The sequence below is a fragment of the Protomyctophum bolini genome (genome assembly GCF_963924005.1).
Source record: "Protomyctophum bolini genome assembly, chromosome: 15".
NCBI lineage: Eukaryota > Metazoa > Chordata > Actinopteri > Myctophiformes > Myctophidae > Protomyctophum > Protomyctophum bolini.
Window position 1 is genome coordinate 9,390,092 of NC_137876.1, and position 22,006 is coordinate 9,412,097.

A 22,006-nucleotide genomic window follows, 5' to 3' on the forward strand; every position below is an offset into this window, starting at 1 on the left:
GCCTAAACGCAGCAATTATTGCAAACATGGGGCTGACGTGCGACTGACAGCTACACACGAGGGGGAAATGAATGCTAATGGCATGTTGTCATTATTTACAGCGCTGGGATGTGGCCCAAGTGTTATCAGCCAACAGCGCTGGGGTTTGTTTGGTGAATAATAGATGGGCTATGTTTTACATGCCACTGCTCATTTTCCCCAGGCCCGCGCTAATGCCTCAGTCCAAAGATAACTGGCAATTTATGGCTCTCTGCTCTGGTTTAATGAGCCGTGTCGAGGGTAACGCATTACTTAAGTAACGCATTACGTAATAATATAATAATGAGTAACAATGTAATAGCACTTTATTGGGTGATATTATTACAGTGTATATGTAACGCATTCCTTTAAGCTTCTGAATGCTTGACAACACAATTTGTCTTGGGCTCAAACCCGGGTCTTTGTGCTCGATAGGAGCATATACAGTAATAATTATGATCTTTGCAATTACGAGCTGAGCCAACAACCCCAAAACATATCGTAAAAAAAAGTATAAAAGGTAAATGTTACAAACTTCCACCACTGGAAGGTTGGGGGGTTCAAGCCACAGCCACAGCCTAGGCAGGGTGCATGCAATCATGTACAAACAAGACTGACTGCATGGCGGAACGTCAGCCTAGTTGGAGGCCTCCAGGCCAGAAGATGCTATGGACCCAATCAAGATACACCACCACGAAGCTGTGATTATATCTGTCACGGGTCCATTTGGTTCCATTTGTACTCTGAGTTAAATGAACACAAAGGTTTTCACTGTCTGTTCCCCTCTAGTATGGGACCAATTTGTCAGACTGCATGTGTGCGTGCGCGCGCGCGCGTGCATGCGTGTGTGTGTGTGTGTGTGTGCGTGTGTGCGTGCGTGCGTTGCATGTACAGTACATGTGAGATTCTTTTCAGGTGCATTTATCATGATACTCCTATAAGCTCTGGCTGTTATACGAGAACACAATAATGATGATGGGACCACATGTAACAAAGGCTCATCTCATCCACCACTGCAACCTTCTGTTGTATAAACAGTGTTGATCTGCGCCTTGGGGCCAAGCATTTTTATGTCTGCATGCTAAAGATTGCTCTAGCTTGACAATGCAGGATCCAGTTTCTCAAGAAGTCTTAATGACTCCAAAACAACCAAGTCCTCTGTTGACAATTTCTCCCCCCGCAAGTCATTTAATGTCAATTAATAATGGCTGTGGTTTTTTGCACAATCCTGGTGCCCCATTATGGAGCCACCCAACTATTTTCTAATACGCTGTGCACAGAGTTAACTACCAGAATGTGGCCATTGTGAGCGTTTAACTGTAAGACAATAGTTGACTGTCTCCGTGGCTGAAAACCTTGGTCAGTGAGTAGAGGCCAATTAACATCTGTGCATTTTGTGCAAGGTTATGCATAAACTAAATCTCATAAATAGGAGACACAGGGCTGAGAAACACACACACACAGCGGAACATGTTGCAGACTAAGTGTGTGGAGTCTGCAGCAGCCTACTGTAGATATGGAACATGTTGCAGACTAAGTGTGTGGAGTCTGCAGCAGCCTACTGTAAGTCTGTGGAGTCTGCAGCAGCCTACTGTAAGTCTGTGGAGTCTGCAGCAGCCTACTGTAAGTCTGTGGAGTCTGCAGCAGCCTACTGTAAGTCTGTGGAGTCTGCAGCAGCCTACTGTAAGTCTGTGGAGTCTGCAGCAGCCTACTGTAAGTCTGTGGTGTCTGCAGCAGCCTACTGTAAGTCTGTGGAGTCTGCAGCAGCCTACTGTAAGTATGTGGACTCTGCAGCAGCCTACTGTAAGTCTGTAGAGTCTGCAGCAGCCTACTGTAAGTCTGTGGAGTCTGCAGCAGCCTACTGTAGATATGGAACATGTTGCAGACTAAGGCCCTCATTTATCAACCGTGCGTACGCCAAAATATGGGTGCACGCCGAAATTGCCGACATTTTTGACATTTACCATTTCCGGCAAAGCTTGAAATTGAACGTGACAACGTTCAAATCCCACGTCTGCTCGGCAGCTTGCTTACGCTTGTTTTTCTGTCGTAGAACGGCGGAGCAGCATTGTTTGACCAGCTGAGAGGCTGCAAAAGGCATCGAAACATATGTATTCACTCCTAAAATGTTAATATAAAACTGTCTGTATATGGGCTACATGAAAAAAAAGAAAAGAAAAAAGGAATAGACCTACAAGATGTGTCTTTGTGTCATATTAAATTTGTAGGAGCTTTCCAACTTTACAATTAAAATCGCGCTTGATTTAAGCCATTTAAACAGTGTTTTGCATGAGCGCATACATGCGGATTTGGGCTGTCTGTGCTGGAATATTTCCATGACGTTGGAAAGTAGCAAGTTGCAATGCAGCTGCGGAGAGTCCCAACATGCATGGGTAGCCTATATACTGTAATCTACAGCAGGCCAACAGCCTGGAGTTACGGTAGGCTATATGCAATCTCCTCCTCGTTTAATAAACCTGACGTGTCACTGGAATGTCAAATGTGCCGTGCCAGCCCAGCGGGAACCGCATCGGCGATAGGTATAGGCTAACCCAGCCAGTCAGCCCACCACCACCAGTAGGCGGCAGGCCTACCATATATTTTGGCTGCACATTAATATAATTGACAGTTGACAGTCCTGCAGCCACTGCAGCGACTGCGAGGCAATCTAAATAGACTGTCGAACGTGCATGCAGTTGGTCACGGACGGACCACAGTGATAGAGAGAGACAGACAGACAGGACAGGAGGAGCACCTGCAAAACAGCAGCGTGTCACCGTTCGTGTGTGTGCCTATTTGTTATTTAATTATGGTTCAGGTTCAGGTTTTCGTTCACTAATATATCTTGTTGTATATTAAATTAAAAATACTTTAATAATTTAATATACAACTAACAACACACAGTGAAAGTTGCTTGCAAATTGCGATATGTGCGTGCGTGGCGTGCGGGGGGTGAGGACCGTGAGGCGGGCAGCAATAAGGGAAGCGAGAGGAGAAACAGACAGGGTAGAACTACAACTTTATTTAATTCATGCAGGTGTTCGTTTTTTATTTATTTAACAACACACCAGTTAGTTGGGCAGCTTGCAAGTTGCGTGTGCGTGCTGTGCGTCTGTGCGTGTGTATGAGAGAGGGGGGTGAGGCGCAGCAAGGCACGGGAGAAACCTATTTTTTCATGTTACCATGGTTTCAGGAAACGTATTGCCGTTTTCAGGTCGCAAAAACGAGGGCGATGCTTGATTTCATAGGGCGTGCCAGATAGATTCCAGCCGTCACATTTATTAACGTCAGAACGAAATTAAGGAAGGATCAGCTGTTTGCGATCACTTTATAAATGCCGTGGCGACGTGGGTGTACTACGAAACCTGCACTCGAATCTGTGGCAGATTTTACACTCGATTGATAAATGAGGGCCTAAGTCTGTAGCAGCCTATACTGTAGATATGGGGATCCTAAACTTTTTCAGCTGGAGACCCAAAAGATACATTTGTGTCTACCCGGGACTCAAATGTACAAAAATACATGATGAATGAATCACAAGTCCTATTTCAAAAATAGTCCAAATAGCTTAAAGGACCACTTCACCACTTTTCAACCGCATTTCTTTTCTACTCGGTCTGTGTCTCATAGGAGGGCTGTGGTCTTCCAGTGATCATCATCGACGGGGAATACAAGCCAATAGAAACGGCAGGCTTTCTAGTCCTGAAAAGTTGCAATGTGAAAATGGAAGCCATCGTTCTCACAATAAATAATAAATAAATAATAAATTGTCTTCACTGGAAGACTGTTTCTAAACTGCCCACAGCGCTCCTATGAGACACAGACTGAGTAGAAAAAAATCGTGCCATTTTATCATGATTATTAGTGAGGACCTATTATATGACAGTCGTTTCTGAAAATATAATTATTCTTTTGTTTTAAATGATTGCATTTTTAAAAATACTAATAATAATATGAACAGTTAAGACAAGAAGGCATTTACTCATGATGACCCAAAAAATGGGCCCACAAACCAAATTTGTTTGGGAAACACCGGCCTAGAGCAAGAGACTTCACACAGCTCCTACACAATAAAACTATGTGTTAATTGAACTCTGAGAGGGTACAAATATAACCGAATAGGCTGGCATTTGCACCAGCTCGAGTTACTGAGGATTTTACAGGATTGTACAGTAAAGGAGTCCACAAAGCAGATATGGTCTACACAAGCACCTGTAACAAAGCAATCTGCATGTTGGCCAGGTCAGTGGTTATAATATCCCATACCTGAAGGCTATTTGCACAATAGCCAAAGTGCATGCGCATCAACTGCCATTGTAACCTGTCAGTGTCTTTGAACAAGACAAGACTAATTGCTCAGTCATTGTACAGTATGTTATTCTGGGCACAAGCATCAGTTAACGGTTTTAAGAAGTGTGCTGGTTTAAACAATTAATGCTAGGAAAGCATCATTTTAGATTTTAGCTATTTAGCATGGTTCTCAAAAATAACATATTTACAAGCACCCTGGCACAAAACATGGGAGGGTCCGCGGTCATACCGGTATAGTCCTTGACTCCTACCTCTCCTACCTACAAACGTTCTTATGGACCTGGGCGTCTTACTGTATGCTGAGGTGTAATCATCGGAACAAGTCATTGAAATTGTCCCTGAGTGCTAGTTTGACACATGTACTCACCAACAAGAGAAAACATGTCAGATAGCATGCTGGACTTAATCTTCAGGTCCAGAGGCGCATCACTGGAAGGAAGGGGAAAAAAAACTATTATGTACAATATTTATCCACTTAAACCCTACAGTACTTTGTTGGCTGTGTCCCCCAGGGGTCTATACTTGATACCCTCCCTTTGGCCTCTACCAGAAAACAGCATATTGATCTACAAACTTGCAACGTTTTTCCCCGGACCCCCTTCATTCATTCTCTATCACAAATTAATTCTGCTCCTTTAAATCAGCTGTCTCTCCACGTCAACTCCCTTCACTCTCATTCACTACAAGCCATCTCACTCACGGCCACATTCCCTCAGTGCAAATCAGACGGTCCATTTAAGCATTCACTATATTCTGCATTCACTCTAAATGCTAGCTGACAGTTGTTCAAATGTCGTCGTTCAAATTCCATCCACCTCCTCCGGCCTCCTCCCTGTGGCATTAGTTCTGTAATGGGTAATTCTGTGATTATAATGTGATTTATGGATTGTTCTATTGATTCTATATGTATTTGTGGCATATGGTATTCAATTGAAAGTTGTTATGTTGTTCATGTAATGTCTTTATCTTGCTCTGGGAGGTTGTTGTTGATATCAGACTATCAGAGCTGTGTCTCGGTGCACAGGTAATCTGAGATATCACATGAGCAGAGTCACACCGCCATACTAAATACAATAGCTTTGCAATAAATGGTTAATTGTCTGAGCTGAATAGTCTTAATGAACAGCTATTTTTGGTGAATTTTGCCTACTTTCCACAAACTTTTGCCTATTATGACATGTCCATAATACGGAGCTTAAACGGGCTTAAACCCAGCAAGACTTGTCTATCAGGCTCACATTATGTTAAGACAATGTTGTGCTACAATGGCATCTATCACCAGCAGCTCCAGCTTTCATATACCATAATACCGTGGTGAAATGTCAGGAAGGTATGAAGGTATGAAAAGATTGATCCAGCCTAAGTCTAGTGTTGCTTCTAAAAAAATGGATTAGCTGTCTAACCTTTTCTAACATTTTCTTGGTAGCGTACGTTTCTAGTGGAGGAAGTCAAGAATAAAAGCTTTGGCAAAAACTCTCACCCTGTAGGGTATTTATCAACATGTGAAATGTAAACAGCCTTTCAGTGTATAACAGCTACTGTATTAACAAGTGCTTTTCTTTCCTCCAGGCCTAAGTGTGTTTACACATGGTGAATATTCTACTTCTAGTTCTGTTTTCTTCTCCTTCTTCTAAGAAAAACACTGGTCTTTGCCGTTTTGCAGCATGAGATCCTCAACAGGAAACAACAGGTGAGATGAACCAGTGACTGAGCATCCTGAGGTGATAAGATGGAATCACTCACCAGGCCAGGGAAACAACAGGTGAGATGAACCAGTGACTGAGCATCCTGAGCTGATATAAGATGGAATCAACTCACCAGGCCAGGGAAGGAGAGAGGTTCACCTCTAGCAGCCAGGGTTTGAGGTTGGAGTCGATGAGCACGTCAAAGCCATACAGCTCTGCAGAGAGAGGGACACGGTGGGTGAGTTTTCACTGCCCACTGCAGGGGGAAGTCAGCAGAGAAAGTCACAATAACAGGTTCCTCTGATTGAGTGATTAACCCATTCTGACCCGAGATCAGATTCATACGAGGTTTCCACTGGACACACACTGGTCTGATTAACCCATTCTGACCTGAGATCACATTCTAAAAATGTCAGTCGTTCTTCGATTTTTCCAAAAATGGCAGACCTACAAGCTCGTAGCGCGCCACTCGGTGGCGCGCTATGAGCTTGTAGATCTGCTATTTTTCAATAGCTAAAGCATAACATGATGCTAACACCAACATGGGTTCCCGTTCAGAATGGGTTAACCAGCAGATCATACATGATGTAAAATAGATTAAAAATAAACCATAACAAAACATCACAAGACATGACAATGTATAAAATGTAAATACTATAATAAATATAACTGCTTGAATCACACAGGTGCCTTATCCAACAGCCAGGTTTTGGTTAGATATTTATTTAAACATTCTCACATTTGTAGTTACATGTAATTTTATTTCATTGCTGTATCGAAGCGGTTTCATTGAGAAGCACCTACTAAATGTAAAATATCCCCTTTCCAACAAGAATTTAAAAGTTAAAACACACATGACATTAGCTGTGCTGGCACTTTACTTGATATATTGAGATATTGTGTGCCTCCCTGATGTGAGAAGAAAAAATGGAAAAGAAAATCTGAATCATGGTCAGCCTGGACAAAGTTAAAAGGAAAACTAACTATAAGCACATGGGTGAGCACAGTGAGTGCTGGGTTAAAAACACTGAATTAAAAGTAGAACCGCACACCAAGCCAAAGGTAAAAAGACATCTTTAACTCATTAAGACTTTAAAAGGAACAAAAACGTATGTTACTATATCAGTTGTGCTTTCATTTCAAGGACCCCCAATATCGTATGCATTTGGTTGCGGACCCCCATCTCAAAATATTGTGTTGCAGGGATCCCCAGAAGCAAAGATTTTAGTTAAAAATGTTTAAAAAAATATCTATATATTCAAAGATTGGCAGAAATCTGAAGAGAAAATAGCAGATCTAAATGGTAAATAAATGGTATTTATATAGCGCCTTAATCCAAGGCGCTTTACATGGATTGTGCATTACATTCACCCATTCACACACACATTCATACACCGATTGCGGCGGAAGCCATACAAGGTACCAACCAGCACATCAGGAGCAATTTGGGGTTCAGTGTCTTGCCCAAGGACACTTCCACATGTAGACAGGAGGAGCCGGGATTCGAACCTCCGACCCATGGATCATTGGACGACCTGCTCTACCTCCTGAGCCACAGTCGCCCCGATCTCATAGCACGCTCATAGCACGGAATAAAGTGACGCGCTATGAGCTTGTAGACAAAGTGACACTACATTCCACTGAAAATCAATTGACTTCATTGAATTGGCTCCTATACTTATGTGTGACTGATGATGGAAGAATTTCATGGTATAAAAAAAATAAAAGTATCAAAGCAATTTTGAAGTGCAGTCTTATCACAGGCCCCCACAAAGTGTCAACTGGCAATGATGGCAAAGGCCCGTGTGTCGTTCTGCTACTGATTATGTGGCGTATTGTATATCAAATCACTCAAAAGGAGAAATGTACATTAACCCATTCAGACCGGGCACCCATTTTGGTGTTGGCATCATGTTATGCTTTAGCTATTGAAAAATAGCAGATCTACAAGCTCATATCGCGCCACCGAGTGGCGCGATACGAGCTTGTAGGTCTGCTATTTTTGAAAAATTCGAAGAACGACTGACATTTTTAGAATCTGATCTCAGGTCAGAATGGGTTAATCAGACCAGTGTGTAGTCCAGTGGAAACCTCGTGTGAATCTGATCTCAGGTCAGAATGGGTTAATGCTCCTCTGGAGCTGCTTACATCAGGCCGTGGACCAAGAAGTCAATTGCGGTTTGCGAGGAACATTTTCATGCATGCCGCCTGTAATTCTTTCCGGCCTACGTATGGGTATCATTGTCACCACGTGTTAACCCATTCTGACCTGAGATCAGATTCATACGAGGTTTTCCACTGGACACACACTGGTCTTGATTAACCCGTTCTGACCTGAGATCAGATTCTAAAAAATGTCAGTCGTTTTTTCGATTTTTCAAAAATAGCAGACCTACAAGCTCGTATCGCGCCACTCGGTGGCGCGCTATGAGCTTGTAGATCTGCTATTTTTCAATAGCTAAAGCATAACATGATGCCAACACCAAAATGGGTGCCCGGTCAGAATGGGTTAACAAGAAGGACATGACTCTATTAGCGACGGAACAAAACGACTGGGGCTCAGTCACAAGGTCAGTGTTTCGTATGACTGAGGTGAGGTGTAACAGAAAGAAAGGTGTGATGAACTAATATAGATGTTATATGTATAGGGCGGAAACTTTGCATGTCCAAAACCATTACTTTTCAGGAAATGCACATGCTCTGAGGGGGATCCCGGTGTACAAACTGGATCATCCAATCCCTCTGGCGTTCCTGGGGAAATACTGTACAAGCCAGGCCTGTGGCAGCCTTGTGAAAGCCCTCCTCACCACTCCCTCACACACTGCTCTGGGGAGTGTCACGGCAAGCCAGCGGCCCCCCCACCCCCTGGCCCCAGCTGCAGCCAGGGGGGGTGGAAAGTTAAACCACAGCATTTCACAGGGATAGGGCAAAGCACAGCCTTAAAGCCAATGGAGTGGGAGGGGGGGGTGGCGGGGTCCCTCCTAATGGCACTTCAAAAGAACAGACTCTGTTTTGAGAATAGGCCAGAGGGCTGGTGGTTTCAAAGCTGCCATAACCAACGTTGTTTATTCTAGCATCCGCAGGTCAATGCCAGTGTTAAGCACACAAAAGCCAGCGTGACGGCGAGCGATGTCTTCTCACTGTGCTTGGCTCGAAATATGACAGGCAGAGCACCGCTAGTTCAGCTGGACGAGGTACATTTATAGGGCCGTAAATTACAGATGGTTTACGGTACAAAATAACCAACAAAAAAAAACTGTTAGATTAATCGATTCACATTGAGCCTGTGCCTATTAAAAGGTGCTTCTAGGAACAACAAAGACTAACAAGAGGTTAGTCAGATTGAGACTTGGCCTAGCGAGATGTCTGAATCGATCTTCTCTGAGCAACGAGCATGCAGTGCTCTCCAATATCTAAGAGCCCAGACCTCCCCAGCTTACTCTTGGAATCCAGACTGTCTACACTTCTTCAAAACACTCGTGAATTGTCTTACTCTCCATCTCTTTTTTTAAATGCTGTCAATCTCACACGCTCTGCATGTGACAGAGATTTGTCTAAATCCCAAAACAAGCGCCCTGATTGCACTTCATTTAACATAGTCCTAAAATTACACTATGGGGAGTTCAAAGTAACATGATATATAATCTTGAGGTTCAATATCGGTTAGTATTAACAACGCACTTACTGTGTACAGCAAGATGGAGCTGAACAAAGTTTGCCATAGTACTGTATGTTCTCCAGACATACTGCAATCTAAGCTGCGATACCCATTTTTACTTCAGATGTGGGATTGGATGAGTACTTCGCCACTTAAACCCAATATACATGTTACGTCACTGACTGGTGTCTCTACTTGGTCCCCACCTTGTGTGTGTCTCTCTACATTTGATTCCTTCTGTGAAAAAAGCGGATCTAAAAGCCTCTATTTTTTGCTGAATGTGTGCCTATTATCACATGCCCAGACTTGGGATGCTAGGATTCATGTGGTTAAACAGTAGTTGTTAAGCAGAAGACAAGGGATTTGAATTTCCATTTGCAGGCGCTTTATTATATAAAAACACACATAGACAGACACACACACAAACACACACACACACACACACACACACACACACACACACACACACACAAAGAGAGATACAGAGAGACAGAAAGAGAGAGAGAGAGAATCATAAAACATAATGTATTAGTCTTGGGGAACGGAGCACTAGAATAAATTGGTTTGGGCCCAGAGTGCCTCATCAGTGGCACCACAACAACAGGCGAAAAGGGGGGGGGGGTGGAACGGCACCACCTCGCCAAAACCCCGACAAGCAGACTCCATGTGCAGCGCATTTTCCTCCAATTAGGAGCAGACGCCGTTCCTGCCCCACAAGCCTGCGGAGCCGCTCACTAGCTAGACGAACGTTTGTTCTGTGGCTCAACCGCTGCCTTTGGGGAGCGCTGTTAATGTGTCCACAGAGCCCACAACAAGCATCGCAGACAGGCAGAGGAGGAACCAGTGAACATACACATCACACCCATTAAAAGAAGGGGGGTGGGGGGGGGGAGAGAAAGGAAAAAAGTTGACAGGAGAGAAGAAAGCACGCATGATGAAGAGGAGTATTTACTTCTTTTTGTTGCCGTTGGGCTGGGCACTGCTCTAAAACTCCACACACCACAAGAGACATGACTCCCCAAAACAACGATCCCTCCCGCACCCCGCCCCGCCCCTGGCCACGCACATTGTTGGCACGGGAGAACATCATGAAGCATCCTTCATGTGTTGTGTGTTTTTGTCATCAGCTACGACAATTGAATTAGCCTTGCATCATTCTGAGATAAATGATTGCCTCTGAGCTGCTTCACTGCTGTTTGGAAGTGATGAGAGAAGAGCTCCGAGCCAGACACACGACAGACGCCCTGAAGACAGCAAATATATGGGCTAACAATATGTAGCTCCATCTAGACACAGGGGCCCCCGGTCCATTTATCGCTCTATAAAAGACTTGGATTTCATAACAGGCCTTGCCATGATGGTGATCATGGTACCCCTATTTTTGCTACAGGAAAGCGTGTGTCTATCTGACAAATGTGGGACAGGGAGGGTGGTTCAAAGGCGAGAGCTTCAACCACACTGTGCACTTAATGAGGAACGCTCACTGGAACACAGGACCAGTAAGTGGAATGTTTTGTGTGTAATAAAATAGGCCTTTGGCTTGGCTAATCAGATCTCAGTCAAAACATCTCGTAATCAGTATCCCTCAGTAAAAAAGCCTGTCCATTAATCATAAGGCAGTGGTAAGAAGCTACATGGGTGGCATTCTCCACACACACGCACGCACGCTCATTCTCTCTCTCTCCCTCTCACACACACACACACACACACACACACACACACACACACACACACACAAACAATAGCCACCACACACAACTCTTGCAGAAGAAAAAAAAGAACAGAAATGTGTTGTTTTTATTTCTTCCCACAACAGACATTACAGCGCTATAAAAAGATTTTGTTACCGTATAGGCCCTGTAGATAGGCAGGACAATTTGGGCGGAAGAAAACTCAAAAACCCAATTTGAAAAACAATAAACAACGGATTAGAGACATTAAAATAGCAGGGAGCAATTTGCCCCAAATTAAGATTATAACTTGCTTTATGGCCTCTCGCATGGCTGCTGTCCAGACAAGGCAGAGAACGAGGGCGTGTTCCCTCGTCTTATAACCACACTTACTCATTAGGCCACCATACACCACAACATTATGACTAGGACTGGGCGATATGGACAAAATACCTCAATATTGATTTTATGACAATACTGCAGGGATAGTCAGGAATATTAGTGCTTTCGCAAGATATTTACACAATGAGTGGGTAGCTAGAATAGTCAGGTATGTTTTGCATCACTTTCGTGGGTTGATTCAGCGATTAACGGGTCAGTTCGGTCTTAGTCAGTCAAGCCTTAGGTGATGGCCATTTGCCATGCTTTTTTCCCTTGTACATCTCTAGATATAACACTTGCATTATGCCAGTCTATAACTTTCAATAGCCAGTTTCTGCATCATTTGATAGTGACATGCAGTGAGAGAGAGACAGGAGAAGTGGGAGAGAGAGGGAATAATAATAAGCAAAAACCAAAAAGCCTTGGGTCAGATTCAAACCCCGGACTGGCTGCAGGAAGGACTATAGCCATACGTACGCGGACAGTATGTGAATGGTATTAAACCAAGTCATGAAGTAGTCGTGGATAAATCCCTATGACAATTAGTCAACTAAGAACTTCTCTAGTAACTCTAATGCAACTTTTAAAACCAGTGGAAGACAACACAATCATATCACTATTATTTCTATCCCAAAACTCAGATGAATATAATATTCATATATTGATTTTCATTTTTAGCTTATTGGTCCACGGCGACAATATCAAGTCAGAGCTTTTGACAAGCAGGAAAAGAGGAGAGATAAAGTTTAAAGTTTAAAAAGGCAGTGCTCAGAAAACACGTCTCTGCGGTTTGAGCTTGGATTTTAGAGAGAGAGGGGAGTGTAAAAAAACAAAAAAAAACATTGTGATATGATACTGGACTCCCTGGAGAACACACACTAAAATACTCAAAACATGGAACCAAATGGACCCATAAAGGGGCAGTTGGTTCCAATGGTACACTCTTACATGAACACAAAGGATTTTACTGCACAGACCTGTCTCATGTTTTACCCCGGCTCCTACATGTCTCTGTATGCCTGTGTGTGTGTGTGTGTGTGTGTGTGTGTGTGTGTGTGTGTGTGTGTGTGTGTGTGTGTGTGTGTGCGTGTGAACACACACAAACACACACGTGTTTGAAACACACATTGCATGTAGCAGCCCACCTTGAGAGAGAGGCAGAACAACAGAGAGATGTCGAGGGTGGTCCGCTGGAACTGTCAGTGTCTGCCTTTGGAAAGCTAATCCTGCAGTGAACACTGTGAACGCTGTAATTAAGTCGCCCAGGGCCACTGAAGACAACAAAATTACACGATATTCAACAGTCAACCGATATCTCAGGAGTTTAATGGGCATGTTCTCAGCAGACCACAGTGTTTGTGTATCATAATACACAAAAAAGGGGACGGCCCTAATTGCCTTGTGCTCCTCGCAGAGTGATAGTATTGCGGTGGCACGCTGAACGTATTGAATTTGACAGGCTGCGACGACGTGTGCGTTTTGCTTGCTCGTCGACGTTATTCGGCATGCCATGGGATGATGGCGGCGGTACGTTACCGCAGCAGCACCGCCCTGTCGCATTCCTCCCTTGATCTGGCAGAGGCAACATCCCATTAACAGAGACGCATAATCTTTATGACGAATAACCCAAAAATGAGACGGATGAAACACGCTGACGATGTACAGTAACATGATACTTTGGCACGTAATAATAACACAATCCTGTTTACCGTTGGCCCTCGGGGGCCCTCGTAAAGTCTGTCTGCGTGCTAATAGTTGGAATATCCTGTTTATTATTACTGTATATAAGAAAGGTAGATATAAACAGATACAAACATCCCAAACACAACCTGTCAGCATCTGGAATAATGTGCGCATGTGTAACAACTTGGTTGACTGGTGCTCCGCAGGCGTGTATACGGTACTTTACTTTTTTCCTTTTCCCCTCTACACCAAATCTCTTAACATAGCCGATCTACAAGCTCACATCACATTGTGTTGCAACATGTTGTGAGCTTGTAGATCTGTTATTTCTGCCTATTATGACATGCCCAGGGTTCATGTGGTTAAAGCCCTCAGTTGGGACTAAATGAATGAGTCACACAGCGGAACCTGCCCAGTGTTTTTGTCGCTGTTGTTGTTGTCGAGTTTCTTCTACTCTCGCTCTAGACAGATGTTGATTTGTGTCCGACAGGCGTGCATGAGGCCCGGATTAAAGCACCGGCCACAAAACACAGTATTGCCCATTAATTTAACACCAGCGCGGTAAACACTCGCACCCGGCGCTGGTGCGGCTGCTCAACCCAGGAGTGATGCTCGGGGCTCAGATAAGGATCTTTATGCGGGCGGTCGCTCAGATAGCGTAAATCCACACCCCTGCCGCAACGCCCGAAAACACAGCCCAAACAACAAGCACTTGGGTCCCTATTATGTCTAGAGAAAGCTCATCCAAAGTGCGAGGCCCCCACTGTTTTTTCTAACGGTGGGGGAGAGTAAAGAGAGAGAAAAGAATATAATAATTTTGAAAGGGAGAGTTTGGAGGAGAGGAGAGGAGAGAGAGGCAGGACTGAGGCCCTGAGTGGAGGCTTGGTCTATGTGCAGAGAGAGAGAGAGAGAGAGAGAGAGAGAGAGAGAGAGAGAGAGAGAGAGAGAGAGAGAGAGAGACCGAGACAGAGACAGAGAGAGAGACAGACAGACAGAGAGAGACGGGGAGGGAGAAAGAGTGTGTGAGAGAAAGATAGAGAGACAGACAAATGGGGGGGAGAGAGAGAGAGAGAGAGAGAGAGAGAGAGAGAGAGAGAGAGAGAGAGAGAGAGAGAGAATAAGAGAAAGTGTGGACAATTAGTGCCAACACCAACACGGGTAATGGCTCCGAAATGGAGTTCACACGAGCTTGGTGCTAGGCAGGAGCAGCCAAGAAAACAGTCAGCCTAAAATCAGACAGACCTGAATGGTAACAGAGAGGAGGAAACAAATTCCTGCTTCAGTCAACAGGCTTTCCACTACTCTGCCGCCAGCAGGCAGGAAGGGTCCAAATACCTACAACTACACAGTCAAACGCTGAGTCTTGAAAATCAGCAGTTATTCTGTGTACAACTCCAAATAACATGGAGTAACTAGACAATCTAGTTAAATGAGAGGAAATATGTATTTGTAGGTATTTGTGGCTCCATGTACAGCTGTGCGTGCGTGCTCTTATGTAGCATAAGAGAGTTCTAAGAAAGTGTTAGAAAGCAAGCCACAAGCATTAAGACTTCTACATTACAACATATAATAACCAATCTCTCAAGACATATTGATTCTGTTAACAGCAGAATCTGTCAGCACCACTGCCCTAAACTTGTTAGTGTTGTTGTTAGTAGGAATAAACAAAGAAACACCCAGGCAGAAGCACCCAGGAGGAAGTGGACTAAGAAAGGGGACGAGGCGAGCCAAACAGAGTTCCTGTTTCAACCAAAAAAAGGAGGTTGCACTGGTGCCCCCAGAGGCAAAAACAAAGGAGATTTTTTTTTCTTTTTACTGAACCAGTTTCCAGATTGCAACATAACTAAACTAACCCTAACCTATTTGATTTAATTTCCTCAATAACAAACCTACTGTCCTCAGTCACAACCAATGTTTACTATTTGGTTCTGAAAATGACAAAGATTGCCATCTCAAAGTGTGCCCATTGCTCTAGTCTAAATGATTTGGTCAAATCTGTGCTGTCACATTTGGCTAAGAGTTTCTTGTGAGTTATTAACATTATTCATGTTATCACTTATCCTCTACACAAATCTCTTCTTTGAAAATAACTGATCTAAAAGCTCATGAGTCCCAGGGTGTTGTGAGATTGTAGAAAATAATTATCTCGCCTATCATGCCCAGAATAGGGACACTAGGGTTCATGTGGTTAATCCTTAAAGGGTAAGACCACTTTTTTTGAGGTTTGGGTTGTGTAGTTACTTTGCCATGATGCTACTCCAAATGTGGACAAGAAATAAAAAAATACTGCTCCAGTGATTAGAAATTGACAATTCAAAATATGCTCCTCATTGACTTGCATTGTAGCTCAAACAGCTCTCAAAGGCACTCTTTTAGTACGTATACAAACACAAACAAAGTTGATTCAGACAATATAGAGCATCACCAAAACTCATGCAGTTTTATTTTTTCATAAAAATGTTAGATTCCTGTTGATTTTACTATTTGAAGATATGGATCCGGATCCACGGATCCAGTCCGGGTTTTCTTCCCAATAAAATGGACAAATCAACAGGAAGATAACATTTTTATGAAAAAATAAAACTACATGAGTTTTGGTGATGCTCTATATTGTCTGAATCAACATTGTTTCTGTTTGTTTACATACTAAAAGAGTGACTTTGAGAGCTGTTTTAGCTACAATGTAAGTCAATGAGGAGCATATTTTGAATTATCAATTTCTAATCACTGGAGCAGTTATTTCTTATTTCTTGTCCACATTTAGAGTTGCATCATGGCAAAGTAACTACACAACCCAAACCTCAAAAAAAGTGGTCTTACCCTTTAAGAGAAATGTATTCTTAAACCTACACGCATATATCATGTGATAAGCGTGTAACAGACAATTTGCTGCGTGTCACTCACTCCCCATCTCTCTGTCCTTGTTTCCTGTCACTCCATCACTGTACTTAATCTACTTGAATAAAACCCAAATTATATAAATAATAGATATAATAGAATAATGGTTGGAAGTGGTACCAAAACAGTTGGTCCTGTGTGGCACAAACATCTTGCAGGCCGTGGCAATGTGAAGCTCAGCACTCAGCACGGCTTTGATGATTAAGTCCTCCACCTGGCTCATAAGTACTGGAAGAAGCAGAAAGGAGGAGAGGGGAAGAGAGGGAAGGGGAAGAGAGTGGAGGAGAGAGGAGAGGGGAGGAGAGTGGAGGAGAGAGGAGGAGAGGGGAGGGGACGGAGGGGAGGAGAGTGGAGGAGAGAGGAGGAGAGAGGAGGGGACGGAGGGGAGGAGAGTGGAGGAGAGAGGAGGAGAGAGGAGGGGACGGATGGGGAGGAGAGTGGAGGAGAGAGGAGGAGAGAGGAGGGGACGGATGGGGAGGAGAGTGGAGGAGAGAGGAGGAGAGAGGAGGGGACGGAGGGGAGGAGAGTGGAGGAGAGAGGAGGGCAGTGGGGGGGTCAGTGATTTACAGTATACTTGTATACTTTTCCCAGTTGAATGCATCTTCTTTATAATTAATTGTATTTTTATAGTGCTTTTCCAAGTGCTCAAAGCGCCTTTACAATGGTTAATTCATTCATGCATACATTGGGAGGTGAAGCGGCGAACAGTCGACGCCAGCGTCCTCACTTCCCACATTCACACACCAATGGTGGCAAGCTTACACCAACCGACTCATTGGAGGCAATGTAGGGTTCAGTTTTCTTGCCCAAGGACACTTCGACATGTGGACAGGAGGAGCCGGGATTCGAACCGCCGACCCAGGGATCAATGGACGACCTGCTCTACCTCCTGAGCCACAGCCGCTCTTTGTCAAGTAATACATAATACAAAATAATCAGGTAAAAGTAGCTCCCAGGACTATGTCATTTAATCTTAATGTTCCCTCTCAAAACGATGTATTCGTCTTTTTCTTTTCATCTTATCTCAAGGGATGGTGAAATTAAGTGCTGCTGCGAACCGCATGACTATTATTTTTTGGAAATCTTTGCATGGATGCCGCAGTTAAAACGTTTGGAAAAGGTTGCCGAGGATGAGAATGAGAGAGAACGAGAACTCGACTCACATGTGGTGTCTCTCCCCTCTTGTTTCAGATACCTCAGCATCGCACTCATGCTCCATTTGTTCCCATAATCCTCCACTTCTGGGTCATCGCAACTGACAAGGAACAAAAGACAGAGAGAGAACCTCAGTGGCTTGGGCTTTTTCCAAAACCCCTATAATGACCATGTAACAACTGACAGATGACTCCATCTACGTTCCAATTAATTAGCACCCGTTTAAAATGAACTTCTTGAACCCTAGCATCCCGATTCTTGCAGGAGATTTGATGTGGAGGGGGAAAAAGAGAGGCCCAAGTGCAGAGCCGACCCCGGACAACTAAGTATAGAAAATCTAAGTGGTTAAAATACCGTAGATTTGACATGGCGTTACCTGACGTAGTCGCTGCTCTTCTTGTTCACGCTGTAGTTGGTGAGATGCATGAACTGGTTCTTGATGTTCTTTGAAGCACGGTCATACTTCACTGTAGCGAACCTGTGGGGCAGGGCAAGAATCAACCGGTCACTCATCATGGCAAACGGTCATAATGACTTAATTCACATGGCCGACTCCTGACCAAGCGATGGGACACTTTAACCACCTAATAGCTGAGTTACAAGCTAAGAACGCATCACATCGAAATGTGTTGTGAGCTTGTAGATTGACTAGGTTTTCACAAAAAGTTAGTTTTTTAATTCTTTATATTTTGCATGGTGAGCTTATAGATCTGCCATTTTTGAAAATGTTGAAACATTTTGAAAGGTAATTCAAATGTTCCACCTATGATGGCATGCTCAAAATAGGGACGCCAGGTTGCAAGTTTATAATTTCAAAGATTCAGTTCCTATTCCCCTCCTCTGCGTCTGAGAAGGAGTGGGCGCCACATGTGCAACAATGAGAATTCCTTGGCAACACCGCTCGTACCTGAATACCATCAAACCCAGTGGAATGTCAGGAGATAAAAGTGGGATTCGGAATTTGGCCAGGATGTATAACTCACAGCTCATAATCAAGTGCAGCAAACGGAAGGGGGCCAGTCAGTGTCGCTCCATGCAGCAGCACGATGGAACTGACCTCCGCCGGTCCTCACACAGTCATTCTGTCCATCAAACAGCCCCAGCGTCCCCTACACTCTCGCCTGATCATTTCAACCCGACCTCCCTATTCCGGACATATTATAATTAATAAGAGATCATTTGGCAAAAATAAAAGAACATTTGCCGAATAGCCGATCAGATATATCCAATATACAAGCCCACAACATGTCGCATTGTGACCTTGTAGATCGGCTATTTTCAACGTAGAGATTTGTGTACAGTTCTAAGGAGCGAACCAAGTATAGTCCCAGGGGGGACCCCAGTCAACTAAGTATACATATATAGTTTAAGTGGTTAAACATCTTGCTCATATGGGCTCTGGAAAGCTCAAGCCCTAATATTCAATACAGTCTATGGTCCAACACAGAAGTCATCAATTATCGTTCTGTTATATCTAACAGTGTTTGATTAGCCTGATGTACGGTTGTTGAGACAATGGGGAGCTTTGTATAGATTAGAATACCCCCCCCAGTGCTGAGTCTGTAAAGTTGAGGATGCCCTCTACTGGTCACTGCATCATGTGTATAAATAATTGTCTCACTGAGTTATTTCATACTCTCTGTGCCCATTGCCTACATTATTTACATAATTGGTTCTCAAAGTGGGGTCCGGGGACCCCCAGGTGTCCTTGGGAGGTTCTAGGGGGTCCCCAAGTGTCCTTGGGGGGTTCTAGGGGTCCCCAGCAAAAGCAGTTGATCATCACCATCATATTATCCACGTTATCCGTTTATAACTTTGGCTTGTAGTAGATCTGATATTTTTGAAAATGTCTGAAAAATATAAGTGTTTGGAGACTTTTGAATGCTTTTGAATTATTTTAAACACAAATCTTCTTTTCTGGACTTTTGAATGCTTTTGAATTATTTTAAACACAAATCCTCTTTTCTGGGAGTCCTTGGCACAAAACATTTTCAGATTGAGGTCTGCAGCCAAATATATATCAATTTGGGGGACCTTTAAAAAAAAACGACTACTGATTTACATGATACACATCTGTCAGCTCACCTGGCTAAGCCTTCTTCGTACACATAGATAAGGAGGGGATCGTATGATGTCACCAGCACGTATAACCGCACGTCAAATTTAAAGTCTGAAAACAAACAAACAGAAAATTCGTCAAAGATAGTGACAGGATCATGTTCTCAATGGAACGGTTAAAACGAGGCCACAAATGTGTCTTTCTACAGTTAAACCCTGTATACTTCAGTTGAATGGCGGTCCCCCCAGGCCAGGGTTTATACAGTTAAACCCTGTATACTTCAGTTGAACGGAGGTCCCCCCCAAGCCAGGGTTCGGTCCCCTCTGGTTCTCAAACCTTTACATTTCAAGGTCTCCCCTTAACTCCGACAGTACAAATGGAATTTGGTTCCATTCGTACACTGTCAAAAGTTACAGATTTGTAAGGGTCAATTTAGAACCCTGTAAAAGAACTGAGAGTCTTTGAAATGCACTTTGAGAACCACTGCTCTACAATACATATCCAATCAAATGTTCGCTTAAGGCATCTACAAGCTTACAACACGTCGCAGTGCAAAGCTTGTAAGCTTGTAGATAGCCTATTTTTGGTGTGGGACACTTCTATAGAAGACATGCTGACTTCTATGGAATCCAAATGATGATCAGTTGTGGCGACTGAGAACTTTAATCCAGGGGTTCGTGTGGTAAATACAGTGGGACAACTGGAAGAAGAGCTCACCGTCTATCAGCAGGGGGTTGCTAATGTAGCGAGATACCAAGATGTTTTCATCCATGGAAATCTGGTTTGGCTGTGGATGACACATGGTAATAATATCATACAACATGGTAAGGTAACTAATCAACCCAAGCCTTTACCAAAGTATCATTTTGCATAAAATAATATAATATATATTTTTTTAATAACCAAAAGAAGCATGTATTGCACATAATACTAAATATTATTGCATTATAATGATTGATGCATTCATGTGTAAAGCAGTTGGGAAGGAGAGGCTTATTTTAACTACCTTCAATACTGCTGGGCAGCTTGTGACCGCCTGGATCAATATACAGTAGCCTCGTTTTATCTTAATCTATAATAATGCATCCTAATTTATATAATCTTTTATATTTTATATATGGCAGTGGAATACATCATTTGCATCCAAAATGTAGTGGAAGTATAAAGCAGCAGAAAATGGAAATACCAGTAATAATAGTACAGCACGTGAGTAGATGTACCTAGTTACTTTCCACCACTGCACAAGTTATCAACAGATGGCTGATGACTGTGTTTGCCAGTCTATAAAATCTAATGAAAAAAAAAAAAGAAATCAAAGGAAAAACCAGATCAAGGGATGTTGAAATCTACAATGGCATTGGTCATAGTAGGCCCGATCCTCAACGGCACTCTATGAAAACCCAATCCGCTGGTAGGAGCTAGGTCATTTATCCCATTTTGGGCGGGAACCCCTTTTGGTGTTTTAAACATTATGTTATAATTTAGCTATTGAAAAATAAATCTACAAGCTCATAGCTACGAGCTTGTAGGTCTGCTATTTTTTTTAAACCGTGAAAATGTAGTGCAAATCTTTGAATATATATTCTTTCAGAGCCAACGTTTTTTAACTCAAATTTTTGCTTCTGAGAGGGGGGTCCCTGGAACAACATATTTTCAGATGCGGGTCGGCGGCCAATTACATATAATTTTGGGGGTCCTTGGACATGGAATATTTCTGACATAGAAACATGAGGTTTTTCAGGAAACTGTCAGAATTTAGAAGACATTTTTTAAATGTCGACGTCAGGCCTAAATGGGTTATGAGGTTAAAATGTGTTGCAGGTGCTGAAGCTGAGATCGAGGCAGGGAGGAGCAACTAACCTCAGGGCTGGCCACAGTTCAGAGAAAACCCGAAACTAAAAAAAAAAGAAAAAAAAAAAGGAACGACCTTCTTTTCCAAATATCACCCTGACATTCTTTCCACTGTTTCATAAAAATGCCTGAGAAGAAAAGAAAAAAAAAAACCTGTATACGTTGTCCAAGAGAGAGAACCTTGTGGACCTCCTCCAAGAGCCCATGCCTTGAAGTGTGTGATTTACTCAACAAAGCTTATTAATGGCTATGATACACACCAAAGAGGACTCGGTCGACAACACCACTCCCGTCCACTAATATACTGTCAAATCCTCAGTGGTAATGGTGTTGTAAGTGATGTTTTTGTTTAGCTCAATATTCAGATTTTTGGAAATAGTGTTTCTTCAGTAAAACGGGTCTCCGCAATCCAGTTCTTTAGTAAACATAAAATACTCCACAAAGATGATTTATCAGCTTCAATTTTATAGTGTCTGCTCTTTTTCTTTTTCCTGATCACTTCCAATCAAATTCCAGATGTCCGGAGTCAGGCTACTTCATCTCTCCTGATTCTCCTACGCATTTCTCTAATTGTAATTTTCCTATAATCAGCAGAAGTGAGTGTCAATTCCTTGTGTCCATTGTGTTATTTGATTTG

The 22,006-nt window shown here is 43.2% G+C and overlaps 1 protein-coding gene across 1 annotated transcript in view; it reads right to left on the minus strand.

The window, feature by feature from the left end:
- The window catches only part of ttll5 (tubulin tyrosine ligase-like family, member 5), a gene marked incomplete at its 5' end in the record, with an annotated part of 91,715 nt that overhangs the window by 64,057 nt on the left and 5,652 nt on the right, over positions 1-22,006 (minus strand). Inside the window, 7 exons of the mRNA XM_080784202.1 lie at positions 4,697-4,758; positions 6,148-6,229; positions 16,425-16,532; positions 17,468-17,559; positions 17,836-17,937; positions 19,545-19,629; positions 20,236-20,305. Coding sequence (XP_080640328.1) covers positions 4,697-4,758; positions 6,148-6,229; positions 16,425-16,532; positions 17,468-17,559; positions 17,836-17,937; positions 19,545-19,629; positions 20,236-20,305 — 601 coding nt within the window. The remainder of the gene's footprint in view (positions 1-4,696; positions 4,759-6,147; positions 6,230-16,424; positions 16,533-17,467; positions 17,560-17,835; positions 17,938-19,544; positions 19,630-20,235; positions 20,306-22,006) is intronic.